Source organism: Xiphophorus hellerii, chromosome 16 (genome assembly GCF_003331165.1).
Source record: "Xiphophorus hellerii strain 12219 chromosome 16, Xiphophorus_hellerii-4.1, whole genome shotgun sequence".
NCBI lineage: Eukaryota > Metazoa > Chordata > Actinopteri > Cyprinodontiformes > Poeciliidae > Xiphophorus > Xiphophorus hellerii.
Window position 1 is genome coordinate 14,511,868 of NC_045687.1, and position 14,210 is coordinate 14,526,077.

The following is a 14,210-nucleotide window of genomic DNA, read 5'->3' on the forward strand; positions in this document are numbered from 1 at the left end:
TCCAGTGGTAACAATTCAACAGTGTGAAACATTTGGGTGTGCCTTCGAGACACAACTTCTCCTCAGAGCTTCTGCCTCACAGAACAGCCCTTCCTCAACACTCCCCCCAGCTCAGCTCCTTCAGACTAGTCAGCACAAATTAGCAGACACCTTGTAGAATTTGCACATCTGCTGAGCTGATTATACAAGCTGCTTCTCAGTGCAAAGCTGGTAAAAGGGTTAATATACACTGCCTGGCCAAAAAAAAAGTCGCCACCTGGATTTAACTAAGCAAATAGGTACAAGCCTCCTATTGGATAAATACTGCATAGGCGATTATCTTTCAGCTGGCAACAAGTTATTTAACCCCAGCTGATGCAATGAGTAACTCCTCATTTCTTAAACAACCATGGCAAAAGCCACATCCTGTGGTCGTGGAAAAGACATTAGTCTGTTTAAGAAGGGTCAAATCATTGGCATGCATCAAGCAGAGAAAACATCTAAGGAGATTGCAGAAACTACTAGAATTGGGTTAAGAACTGTCCAACGCATCATTAAAAACTGGAAGGATGGTGGGGAACCATCGTCTTCCAGGACGAAATGTGGTCGGAAAAAAGTCCTGAATGATCGTGATCGGTGATTACTTAAACGTTTGGTCAAATCAAATCGAAGAAAAACAACAGCAGAACTCAGGAGTATGTTTAATTGTGAACGCAAAAACATTTCCACACGCACAATGCGAAGGGAACTCAAGGGGTTGGGATTGAACAGCTGTGTAGCCGTAAGAAAACCTCTAATCAGTAAGGCTAACCAGAAAAAAAGGCTTCAGTTTGCTAGGGAGCATAAAGATTGGACTCTGGAGGAATGGAAGAGGGTCATGTGGTCCGATGAGTCCAGTTTCATTCTTACCTTGAGTACACACCAACTTCAGGAGAAAGAATCAGCTGCATGGTTGAACACGTCACCCTGTGGGAGCCAAGAATCATTGTTTGGAGTAAGTTTGTTATTGTCATGCAGATACTTGACATGGAAATAATTCACAATATGAATGTTTACCCTATTTGGGTTTTTTCCCCTGTTTCAGACAACTCCCTTCCTGAAGGAGAAAAAACTAAGATTGTTGTTGGACTGTGTGGACTGATAATTGGTTTGGTTATCTTTATCTCTGGATTTATTTACCACAAGAAAAAGTCTGCTGTATATAACTCTGTCCACCAAGGTGAGGAAATGTAAAAATGTCAGAAAATATAAACTTCATAAAAAACCTAACATGGTACGGTACTTCTATTATTAATGAAATTTGTCTTTCCTTTAACAGAATGAGTTCTGTTTCCTGTGGAGGTCATTCCTGGATTGCCTTTTAGTAGAACTAACAAAAACAAATTAAAAACACCCTCAGGTCCTCCAAGATGCTCTACTTATAGAACCTGAGAATGTATCTAAGCCTTTGTAGTTCAATTTTAATTCTAGGGAATAGTGTGCAATTTTTTCATTTCTTATAGTCACTGGCAGACATTTGTCATTTGTGTGGTGCTTTTATGACTTTTTTATAGCTAGACATGATTAAGATATATTTTGTTTTGTTTGTTTTTTCTGGATGACTTATTGAACGGCACTGTAGCACAATTTGCACCACTATTGCCTTGCAGGAAAAAGGTGCTTGATTCAATTCCTGCATGAAGTTTACTGGTTCTCACTTTCATGCTCCAGCTTTCTCTTTCACTCCAAAAACTGTGGAAGATGATTTGCTCTCTAAATTGTCCATAGGTATGACAATTCACCCAGCAACCAATGGTCATAGTCACCCCATAGCTGGAGCCCTACATGGATAAAATGGATGGATGGAAACATCTAGTATAGTAATCAATACATCACCACTGTTAGAAGCTGTGCTTCTAAAAACTGCTTTCAAGCCAACAATGTAAAAAATGTGAAGAAATTGTTCACTTGTTTATTCTCATAATAAATTATTGTGCAGAAAAGACTGTATGGCCAATGATCTAAACAACACTGTGATGCTTTGATGATCTGAGATATTGAGACAAGAATGACTCAGAAAACAAAATTCCAGACAAATCTATTTTAAACAAATCATTAAATATGATCTACAAATCAGGAATGACTTAAATACATACAGTGGCTTAAATAAAGTATAATACACTATAGTCAAGAAAAACTTTGTATAAGCTTGTCAGACTACAAAAGCAAGTGTATTTTATCAAATCATGTGGACCTTATAAAATAATCAGACGAGGTAAGACCAGGTTTTGGGGGGTTATTTGTCACTGCATCGGATCAGAACCACACAGGGAGACCAACTCCAGAATAAATCAATAGGTTTGACTGACACAGTTTGGGTTAGGTTTGCTGTATCAGAAATTTTTCATGTAATGTTGAGTTATAGGATGACCAAAAGACAAGACAATGGCAGTTCTACAACAAAGTGGATTAATTAAAGCTGCAGTATGTATTTTTTACAAAAAAAATAATTTTTTTTTTTGCATATTGTTAAAACTGTGACCTTGTGATAAGAGTATAATATAAGACAAATAATCTGTGAAAAGATTGAGCTAGTCCTCGTTCTCCTAAACACAACCAATCAGAGCCAGGAGGAGGATCTTAGCAATGCCACGACAGGGAAGTCCAATTTCCTGTAAACTTCATGGCCTTAAATTGGCGTACGAGATGTCATATGACAAATGTTAACAGTTGGGTAAAACTTAAAACTTCAACACAGTTCATGCCTCTGGCAAGCAATCACTTCTCATCAGCCCAGATCCCAGCCTGTCTGTACGAAGGGGACCATTTAAAACCAGGCTAAGAGAACCACAGAAATCAGAAAATGGGAAACACAAAACAGAACATAACACGAGAATGATCCACGAATAACAGGAACCAGGCAGAGAGCAGATTGTTTTTTAGCATTAAAAATAAACGGCGTGTATTGAAAAACATTCGATGAACACAACAAACAGAATTAGTACTTAAATATATAAAAGTAGCTACAGTACAGGATACAAAAACTATGACTATTAAAAGTAACGAAGGAACGAAAAGCAACAAATGAATCAAAATGTTTTAAAGCTTGTGACAAAATAGAGCTGCACCGATAGGTTTCAACACCTAATATCTATCAATAAATATACTTAACACCCTAAATACTTTATGTGCAAATGTTGGGCTAAAAATGTATCTTAATCTAGTTTATACAAATAGTACTAATTCTCCAAAAAATACTTTGTCAAAATACTTTACATTCCATTCATACTGACAGAATAATAGTCAGCTACATACAAAGAATTTCAATATCAACAAGAAATCTAATTTATATTTTAATAATCAGTTCATTTTAGCTGTTAAACTTACCCAGAAATACAAACAGTTTCATTTGGAACAATTACATTACTCTTGACATTTTGCAGTACAGTTCAACAGGATTTTTGTCGACCCAGCTTTCTCCTCAGCCAAAGGATTTTAGTTTGCCCTTAGGAATGAGGAAGTTCAGACCTGCAGGAACCGGAGTCCGTCTGGTGAAATCACGTTTTCACTGCATGTTTAGAGCAAAGCCAGTGAGAGTCACGATGGGACGCCAGCAGAGATCAAACAATCTGTGCTTCGTACTTCTCCTACTTTTCTTTGGAGCACGTTTCATCTGTGCTGCAGGTAAGTAACCAGCATAGAGCTGCTTGACCTGCTCTACAAAAAAGTTTTGTTGTTTTTACAAAAAGCACTGGCTGCTGTGGTTGCTAGAAGAATTCAGTAAGTAAAAAAAAATACATTAAACTTAAAGTAAACATGTAAACAGTTTTACTGAGCAAACAGTAATTGCAAAGGTGTTGGACTGTAAAATAATTGTTGAGAAAAGTGTGACTATAAATGGTCATTTTGGTAATAAATATAGTAAATATAACAACGTATTATGATGTATTATTTTGATAATGCTGTTATTTTATATTTTCTTCCAGTACGCTTTACAACTAGTTCTTGTTTGTTGTACATTAATTTTAATTTAGGCTTACTGAAGATAACCAATAAAACAGTTAAATGCCAGGATAATGTTTTTTTTATTATTTTCTGTAAACAGAATTGAAATTTACTTTAAATGTTTTTTGTTTTAGTAATTATTATACTTTCAAATAACATCTATAAACAAAAAATTTCCAAAAAACATTTATCACATACATGTAATGATAAAAAACCAAGGGAAGCCACATATTAAGGCTAAAATATGTAGAGAAGAACATCGTTTTTTGTCTTGATTTCACCAAATTTTACTACCTTTCTTTACAGTGTGTTTACCTTCTTTGTGTTAATTTTCACTGTTGATCTTCTTTATTACAGAGAGTCACCAACTTTGTTTTACCTATGGTTGCTTTGACTCAAGTGACACCGAGCTCTATGTGACATTAGACGATGATAAATTGTATTATGCAGATTTTAAAAACAATGCTAGCGTCTGGGATAGCAAAATAGAAACTATGAAATATAAATATACATACACTACAAGTGAATATGCAGCAATATGCCGAACCGTGTGTAAGAAAGATATACATCGATGGAAACCGGACCCAGACGTTAGAAGGACTAAAGGTAGGTAAACCTCAGCTTTAATTTGTTACTATTGAAAAAAGTTTCTCCAGAATCATTAAACAAGCTTAATAACTTCCCAATTTATCTTTCTTAGACCCACCAGACGTGATGATGTACTCCAAAGATGACGTGATTGAAGATGTAGAGAACACCCTTGTGTGTTTTGCCAACAACTTTTTCCCACCCTCAATCAACATCAGGTGGACCAGGAATGACAAACAGGTGGCAGTGGAAGATCCCTTCGTCAAAACTATTTCCAACTCTGAAGGGGCGTTTCATGTCTTCTCCTACCTGAACTTTGTTCCAAAGCAAGGAGACATTTACAGCTGCACTGTGGAACATGAAGCCCTGGAGGAACCTAAGACCAGGTTTTGGGGTGAGAAAATCTTTTTTTCTGTAGCTTCAAAACTTAAATTGTCTCTACTTGTGTTTCAAATATTTTTCCTCTGTTCTCTTTTTCTTTAGACGTTGAAACAGAGAAGATGAGTATGGGTCCATCCGTCTTCTGTGCACTTGGCCTGACTCTTGGGCTTCTTGGAATTGCTGCAGGAACTTTCTTGTTTGTGAAAGGAAACCAGTATTGTTACAACGCAGACATTGTTGGTTAATGCATAACATAAAAGAGTAGCTTCCCTTTTAGCTTTATTTGCATGGAATAATCTTTATGTACTTTTAAGCTTTGTATACAGGCATTTTGCCTATGCTATGTTGGTGTATCAACAGCAGGCTTGTAAATGTTCAGGTTAGCTTAAATTACTACTAGAAAAATGACACTTCAATTTAAATGTCTTTCCTCAACACTACAGTGCGGTTGTGTTGTGTCTGTATTTGTCTGGTCAGTTGCAGCTTCCTGTCAGTAACTGTTATTGAACAAGGATATCATTAAAAATTAAAAATTCCTGTTTTCTACATGTGGTTTGACTGCTGTATTCCTTAAATGTTTTTATCACAAAGCTCATTTCATTCAGCTGTGCCGACAGAGAGAAAGAATCAAGACATATAGGAGAAATAAATCAATAACTATGTATATTGATATAGACAAATGATCAATATCAATAGATAAGACATCGGGTAGAATTTTCAATAGTTTCACTGAACTCCAATCCAGAACTGTACAGCATTCTGGGGGATGTAGTCAGAGGAAAGACTTAGCCGCTCAACCTAAGGTTGGTGGCATTCACTAACTCACTTACTGTTTGGTTACCTAGCAACAACCTGTTGAGTAATTTAACTAGGTTACACCCCTGAATCTAATAGCAGCTAAAAAAAATAATAAACAATGGTGTTTTGTTAAGAACAGAGTAAACTCTGGATGAAACAGGAAAGGTCACCTTACCAGTTTGGCAGCATTTTTTTTTTGTATTCATAAAAAAGAAAAATGTGTTTTGATGTGTATGCTGGAATTCCCCAGAAATATTTTCACCAAACACCTGGTGAGTGACAAATGCAAAACCCTTCCTGTTGGCTGGCACAACGAGATTTATATCTATGGGGTTTTCACGAAGTGATAAAAAGATGCGGAAATAATGAGAGTTTTGATGAGTTTTAGAACATGTTCATATTTAAAGGGCATAACCTTACATCAGTGCTGTGTGAAGAGTAAGCTTTTGTTCAATAAAATCCATCATTTTGATGCCTAATCCAGGCAGGTCAGACTGATATAGATGGTCAGGTTATCATATCAAACCAGAGGGATGGAAAGGGTAAAGCAAACTGAAACGTGAAAACACTACACTTTCTGATATCCGACAAATTATCCTTATAACCTGGAATTCTTTGTACTAATAGAGATGATCAGGAAATGGAAGCAGGTGAGCTAATCACCTGGGGCAGGTGCTAAAATGGGAAGGTAATTGGTCACAGACTGCTTTAAGGTGGCATAGAGCTGTGGTCAAGTAAAGGATCTGATAAAATCAAGTAAAACATACAATATATGTTGAAACAGGAACTCAAAACTACAAATAGAGGAACCCGATGTATGTTTCAATTGTTCTCATACTTTTTTGAGTATATAGTTACATTAAAACATTGGACCTCAGATGTGGGAATGAGGTCACACCAACTAAACTAGATGCTTCCTCATTGTGGCAGTTAAAGAGGCAGCATTATGTATAATCAGCATTTTTTAGCTTTATGTCGTGTCATAATGTTATTCCCTCATCAAAAACATACTTGGAGTGTTGCCTTGATTCTTTCATGCATGTTTAAGAAATCCCTTAATCTTCAGTGGTAACAATTCAACAGTGTGAAACATTTGGGTGTGCCTTCGAGACACAACTTCTCCTCAGAGCTTCTGCCTCACAGAACAGCCCTTCCTCAACACTCCCCCCACTCAGCTCCTTCAGACTAGTTAGCACAAATTAGCAGACACCTTGTAGAATTTGCACATCTGCTGAGCTGATTATACAAGCTGCTTCTCAGTGCAAAACTGGTAAAAGGGTTAATATAGGAGCAAAGCTATTAATATTTTCTGGAGGCGTTGCTTCAGAAAGAGTGTTTTTAAACTGATAGAGGCCCAAATTCAAGATGTCAACTTATAGAGTCGAATTTCTTTTAAGTCTAATGTGATTTATATAACCTTTCTATAAAAACTGATGTTAACATAGAGATACTTGATTGTGCTACAAGATATAAAATGCGGCTGGAAAACACATAACACTGCCGCTTTACTGAATAAACTAAATACTACAAGCAATACCATCCATCTATTTTCTTCCATTTATCCGGGGTTGGGTCGCGGGCGTAGCAGCTTAAGAAGGGAGGCCCAGACTTCCCTCTCCCCAGCCACTTGTCCCAAATCTTCCGGGGGAATCCCGAGGCGCTCCCAGGCCAGCCGAGAAACATAGTCCCTCCAGCGTGTCCTGGGTCTTCCCCGGGGCCTCCTCCCGATGGGAGGCGTCCAGGAGGCATCCTGACCAGATGCCCGAGCCACCTCAACTGGCTCCTCTCATTGTGAAGGAGCAGCGGCTCTACTCTGAGTCCCTCCGGGATGACCAAGCTTCTCACAATATATCTAAGGGAGAGTCCAGACAATCTACAGAGAAAACCCACTTCGGCCGCTTGTATCCGCGATCTCATTCTTTCGGTCATGACCCAAAGCTCATGACTATAGATGAGGGTGGGAACGTAGATCGACTGCAATACCAGTTAATATAAACATATTTCTTTCCATTTTATGAATTCAAAAACTGTAGCTACAATGACTGATTTATTGAAACACCATTTATGAAATTAAAGGGAATAAAGGGTAGATTACTGTGACTTACACATGTAGCAACCATACAGACTTTGTTTGGTGAGGAATGACTTTCCCTCTTGCAGTTCTAATCTCAATGTCCAGAAGATTTTATGTTTTCCAACTCAAAACTTTAAACTTTTCAGTACAAATGGAGCACACTGTAGGACTTTACATAGCTTAAACATTAGCTGCACATAGGCATCTTTATGGACACTGCTGACTGTTAAATTATACCATGTATCACATCAGTGGAAATATTGTATGTGACTGGTGTTTTTATGATGCATATGACTGCGACTGTTGTGAGCAAAAAGATAAAGAGGATTCAAGAAGAGTTTTAAACATCAAAAACAGCTGACTAAGTAGTTTCATACGATTCAATAGAGAAAGCAGGACTTAAAACAGAAAAGGAATGGAAGCAAATGAAAAGGAAGACAAGACCAACTGATGCACAAAACAGAAACAAAACATCAACAAACTCACTAGTTACAACATTAGCAAGCTTCACTGCACAAAGTGATTTTAATAGACTGAGGTGAAATTCTAAATATTAGAAAGGCATTTTAATTAAAGTAACATTGCTTGTTTATTAAAATGATTTTTGTTGAAATAATCTGATATGACCATTGCTGGAGCTTTTATTGTTTTGAAGATACAACAACAACAGGTATGTGGGATTTTTTTTGTTGTTTTTTTTTTTTGCTGGTATGTGGCATAACTTCATTTACTTCCTCCTAGCTGTGAAGCACACCAGTGCTTCACAAAGTTTGAGTAAACATGAACGCTTACAGTTTTCTTTTTACTTTGTTCTTGTCTCTTGAAAGTCAAGGTAAGTTTAATACTTTTTATTTTTATTTAGGTTTTAGTTAGCTGTTTTGGGGTGGGGAACAATTAATTTAAAATTCACTGATTTCTCTCATTTCTCTGCAGTTTTTTCAGAAGACGATTTTTACCAAGTCAAAGCATGTTGTTCATTCACTGGTCCAAACTTTGACAAGATTGAATACATACTTACATCCAGTTTTAACAAGCAAAAGATGATGGAGTACAACAGTACAAGAGGAAACTGGATTGGATTCACAGATTTTTCAATTGTGGCTTCACATTACTGGAACTTAGACCCTTTGGACCGCCTTGAAAGAGCAATGGAAATTAAACTAATGTGTTACGAGAACATCAAATATATTCAAACCATCGGTAAGAACATTTCTTTTTAACAATATGAACACAGTTGTCATATTACTTGATATGACAACTGGAACTGAGACTATGATGTTATACATGCTCATTTGGCGACAAACACATAACATAACTTTCAAAGGTGCTGTTATATTTTTACATTTTACTTTTCCAATTAGAGTCATCAACTTTTGTGTTAATTTCTGTGTAGGTGCATTAGAACATGTTCATGTTTTTGTTCACATTTACTTGTTCATGATATCATGCAATGGACAATATAAAAAAAATAAAAGTTAAGACCCAATCAAAAATTAGACGATACGTCTCAAGGGGTTATTCTTGAAACAAATATAAAAATAATGAGAAAAAAAATCATAAATAATAATTAATTTTTTCTAGGAAACCTGTCAACAACGCCCACCATGAGGATAAAATCAGTGAAACAGCCCGATGGTCGACATCCAGCCATGCTTGTGTGCAGTGCCTATAACTTTTACCCAAAGCAAATCCAAATAACCTGGCTGCGAAATGACCAAGAAGTGACCGAAGGGGTCAGTAACACCGATGTCATCCCAGATGGAGAATTGTACTACCAGTTTCATTCTTACCTTGAGTACACACCAACTTCAGGAGAAAGAATCAGCTGCATGGTTGAACACGTCACCCTGTGGGAGCCAAGAATCATTGTTTGGAGTAAGTTTGTTATTGTCATGCAGATACTTGACATGGAAATAATTCACAATATGAATGTTTACCCTGTTTTTCCCCCTGTTTCAGACAACTCCCTTCCTGAAGGAGAAAAAACTAAGATTGTTGTTGGACTGTGTGGATTGATCTTTGGTTTGGTTATCTTTCTTTCTGGATTTATTTACTACAAGAAAAAATGTGCTGTATATAACTCTGTCTACTACAGTGAGGAGATGTAATCATCTAAGAAAATGTAAACTACATGAAAATCTCCTGCTTCCTTCCTCCGATAACAAATATGACTACAGGAAGTTAATTGCTCTCTCTGAATTGTCATTAGGTATAAGTATGTGTTCATGGTTGCTTTACCAGTGTGCTTTGGTGTTATTGACTGCTGACCTGTCCATCACAGGTGCCTCTCAGTAGCAATAGCCACCCCATCACTGGGACTCTGCATGGAAATTTGGGGATGGTTAACTTACAATTATCTAAAAAAGTAAGAAAAAATTCTTCATGTGTCCTTACCGTAATTATAAAGGAAGCTCTGTAATAAGTACAATTGTGAGCATGCAATAAATAGTAGAAATTTCTTCATTTTGTATTCAATAAAAGGTGTTATATGAGTTTATTGTGTATGCTGGCATTCCTCAGAAACATTTTCACCAGTTATATCCATGAGATTTTTCAAGTTCAAGTTTCAGCATTTGTCCATCAGTTTTGCAATTCATCACTTTATTTTGTTCCTAGAACCAAGGCGAACTAAGCTCTTGTGTAATGATTAAAAGATGGAGAAACAATGAGGGTTTGACATGTTCACATTTTAAAGGACAGAACCTTGCATCAATGCTGGGTAAAAGGTTACAGTAAGCTTTTATTCAATAAACTCTATCACTAAAATGCCTAACACAGGCAGGTCAACCTGACAGGCTTTCATATCAAACTAGAGGGACAGAAAGAGTAAAGAAAAACTATATCAGATAAAGTTAAAACAACACTGAATAAGTTTTATTTCGAACAAATCAATAAAAAAAATATTGTAAAATAAACATACACCAATCCAAAGAAAAATATTTTGTTCAGGAAAGTACAGCTGAAAAACAGATATTAATATACACCGAATAAAAAGACATACACATTTTTTCTGTCTGAAGTTAAATCTGACCAAACTTTTCTTGTTTTAATTACCGTAGAAATACCCAAAATTATTTCTCTTTGCCAAATGCCAGAAAACGTAACGAGGACATCTTTTAGAGATTTTTTTGTAACTTTCCTGCAACTGCACAAGTCGGGTTCATCCCTGGGAACAATATACTGATGGTTGAAGATCCACGTTCATCTGTTCAAACAATTATATGGAAGTACAGACATAATAGGAATGTCCAGCCATCATACCACTCAGGAAGGACTCAGGTTTCTACCATACAATGAAATACATTGAGGTTTGGCTTTAATACAGCAAAAGTTCAAGGGATACTAATACTTTTGCAAGGCATGGCATGTGTTAAACGTCTCTTGAGGATTGTCAACAAACTTATTGCCAACACAGGTAAACTGATACTTCCTCCTGGCCAGCATAAGTATCAACCAGGTTTTCAAGCCAAGTTCCAGTTTCTTAAGTCATGTGAGCTGCCTATTACTGAGTTCCCATTTGAAAAATGAGCTGAAGTCAATAATATGATAACAAATGTGAAAAAAGTAACCACGATACAGCAGTATCACCAAGTTTCTCCATTAATCCAAATAAGGTATAAAAGCCTTTTCACCAAATATTACCAGCAACCATATTTTGCATGTTTCTTCTATCCACCCTATATTGATTATGCTATTTTCCTCCCCAGGTTAAAGCCTTTAGGAATCCCCCAGCTGCCCCAATTATTGTTATAGTTGGGGGCAATGGTGGCAGGAGTTTGTCCTCTAATCAGTCGGTTGCTGGTACGAACCCCTAGCTCCATTGTTGTGTCCTTGTGCAAGACACTGTACCCACCTTGCCTCCTGGTGATGATCAGAAGTTCCATTGGCACTGGTGCATGACAGCCTCGATTCTGTCAGACTGCCCCAAGGGCAACTGTGGCTGCACTCCAGTAGTTGTCACCATTGACATATGACTGTGCACATGAATGGGAATGACTGATTTTCTTGTAAAGCATCTCCCAATGTCCTAGTAAAGCACAACGTAAGTCTGATTTCATTTCAATTACCAAACCACTGCTACTTCTAGTTAAAGAAATTTGCATTTGAAAACAAAAATAAGTAGTAAACAATTGACCCTAAAAAGCTCTTGGCTTAATTCTGACATTTTGAATAGGGCTGGGATTCTGGGGCATAATACAAGCTTGATGTTAGTCTGCTTTGACCATTTCAGTTTTGATGTGTGTTGGGATCATTGTCAGTGGAGATTGGTCAGGATGTTCAAAAACAAGTCGGGAGCCACCAAAGCTCAAGACCATCATAAACTATAAGCTACAGTAACACCGCTGCCTTTGTTAAGTAAACTTAACATTAACATGGATCGACAGGGAGTCCAGGTTAGACTTTCCCACCTAAGAACTCAGTACTAACTATGATGCTTGGTGATGGCAGCATCATGCTGAGGGTATATCTCACTACCTCCAGAACTTGTTCATTGCAAGGTATACTGAATATAAAAGAATTGCCTCAACAATACGCGTCCTTGCTTTGAAAGAACAGTCCGATGACATAGTTCAGATCCTAACTGGATAACGAACCAAAAACAGACATTAAACTAGTTTTGCAATTGACAGCTGGTATTAGGTTTCAATCTGCAAACAATGTTTAAAAACTGACTCACAAGTACTTCTAACTACATTGTTTGCCATTCTGCCTGAATTATCCCTGAGTATAGTTGTTTTTATGCTCTTCTTGTTTAAGCGCTAAAAAATGTTACTTGGAAAGACAGAATAAAAAGAAAGCAGGGTTTGCCAGAAATGTGAGAATTTTATCACAATCAGTAACATTCTAGACAGAACGACTGCACGCAAATATTTTACAGACCATTGTTTCTTTCAAAAGAGCTTTCCATCCAGCAAAGATGAAAGTACCTACTGTTTTCCCATTGAGCCAAACAGGTGATTTTGTAAAGGATCGGCAGTTTTGGTTGAGAGATTAAGCTAAGTAACGCTGATATCCATCAGCACCTCCTCAATTCATTCCTCTGTTTCAAACAACATAAAAACAGACAGATGTAACGATAGCGTGACAGGCAGTTTAAAAAAAAACAAAAACATTTTTTTGTTTAGCTCAGACTGAGTGAGCGTGTAGAGAAGTGCGCTTTGCTCTGTTTATGTATAAAATATGAGATGATGCAAATTGAACTCCAAAATACTCCAGACTGAAACAGCGGTGGGGTGAACAGGTTATGTAACAGAGTGGGAGGTTTGAGAAGCAGCTGAATGTACATGGCAAAAATATCACCTGATTCCCACCCAAAACAATGATTGAATATATATTTGAGACAGAACTGTATTTAATTTATTAGTACATTGTTTTAATGTATTTGGCTTAATATTTGACGGAGTTTGAAATGAGAAGTAAATCATTTTTCCTCATCTTTTTTGAAATGCTGCCGTTGGGTATCAAATGTTGTTGCAGTCATTGTGTAAAATGTTGCAGGCATATCAGGATTCTTACTGTACAACACTGTAGTCAGATACAACCCTGTATGCAGCTGAATAACTAAAATGACGCTGCTGCTGAACATTATGGTCTAGAAATATGATTTTTGTTTGTGTGTGCACTAACCTTTCCAGAAAAGAAAAAGAAAACAGTATTTATTTTAGCCTTGCTTAGCACTGTTCATTCATTCAGGTTTATGTTTACACATTTTCCTCTTGACAAGAAGAGAAAAATGTTCCTCTTGTTAAGAATGTGTTAACCCTAAGGCTTATAGGATTTTGATTGTGGTTCCCCCCCTGCAGAGCTAAGCTCAACTTGGCTTTGGTACATTCTCACATACCAGACGTATTCTTTGTCTTCTCAAAACAGGAAGTTATTTGCAAATTCACCAATCTTCTTGTACTCTCAGGTTTGTTGGTGCCCCCTGAAAAGACAGTGAGCACAAACATGCAATCAATGTACAAGCTTTGTAAAATTCATTCTTGTGGTTTTGCACAAAAATAGACCAGAATTATTGGTTGTGGGCATGTTTTCCAGCCGGTGCGAGCAAGTGAAAACAGTGTAACAACATGCTGAGATTTTCTCTCTCTCCATCATGGTAGTGTTATGCAACGCTGCTTTTGATAATCAGTTTGTCTTGTTCCTGGAAGACGAATGTGAAGAGATATCATTATGAGAAAAGTCAAGTAAGGGGAAATACTGTACATCTGATTTACTTTCAAATAAAAGCTTTACCTTCACCCCAGTAGTGCTTGATGACTATACTTTAAGAGAACTTTCACAGAATCAAAATAATCTGATTATACAACAGTATCAGTCAGGAGAAGAGTACGAAAAATGTGCAGAAATATAGCTGCCATGGCAAAAAGACATTCATCAATAATGCAAAAACTCAGTAAGCTAA

At 36.9% G+C, this 14,210-nt stretch overlaps 2 protein-coding genes across 4 annotated transcripts in view; both read left to right on the top strand.

Moving 5' to 3' along the window:
- The window catches only part of LOC116735401 (cytoplasmic phosphatidylinositol transfer protein 1-like), a 61,495-nt gene that overhangs the window by 24,298 nt on the left and 22,987 nt on the right, over positions 1-14,210 (top strand). The gene's annotated exons all lie outside the window — the stretch shown is intronic.
- Positions 2,993-10,296, top strand: LOC116735403 (H-2 class II histocompatibility antigen, A-Q alpha chain-like). 3 transcript variants are annotated; one of them, XM_032587278.1, is made up of 4 exons: positions 2,993-3,642; positions 8,738-9,004; positions 9,386-9,679; positions 9,764-10,296. In XM_032587278.1, the coding sequence occupies exons 1-4, from the start codon at positions 3,471-3,473 to the stop codon at positions 9,910-9,912; spliced, it is 882 nt and encodes a 293-aa protein (XP_032443169.1). In that variant the 5' UTR covers positions 2,993-3,470; the 3' UTR covers positions 9,913-10,296. The 3 variants fall into 3 exon arrangements, with proteins under 3 accessions (XP_032443169.1, XP_032443170.1, XP_032443171.1); XM_032587279.1 differs by lacking the exons at positions 8,738-9,004; positions 9,386-9,679; positions 9,764-10,296 and adding exons at positions 4,321-4,569; positions 4,664-4,945; positions 5,035-5,480 and having other exon boundaries at positions 3,322-3,642; XM_032587280.1 differs by lacking the exon at positions 2,993-3,642 and adding an exon at positions 8,518-8,636.

Excerpts from the sequence above, each read along its gene's own strand:
- LOC116735403 (XM_032587278.1), top strand. The coding sequence starts at position 3,471 with ATGAGGAAGTTCAGACCTGCAGGAACCGGAGTCCGTCTGGTGAAATCA. Across the intron at positions 3,643-8,737 it reads ACGTTTCATCTGTGCTGCAG|TTTTTTCAGAAGACGATTTT; the intron begins GTAAGTAACCAG and ends ATTTCTCTGCAG. Across the intron at positions 9,005-9,385 it reads CAAATATATTCAAACCATCG|GAAACCTGTCAACAACGCCC; the intron begins GTAAGAACATTT and ends AATTTTTTCTAG.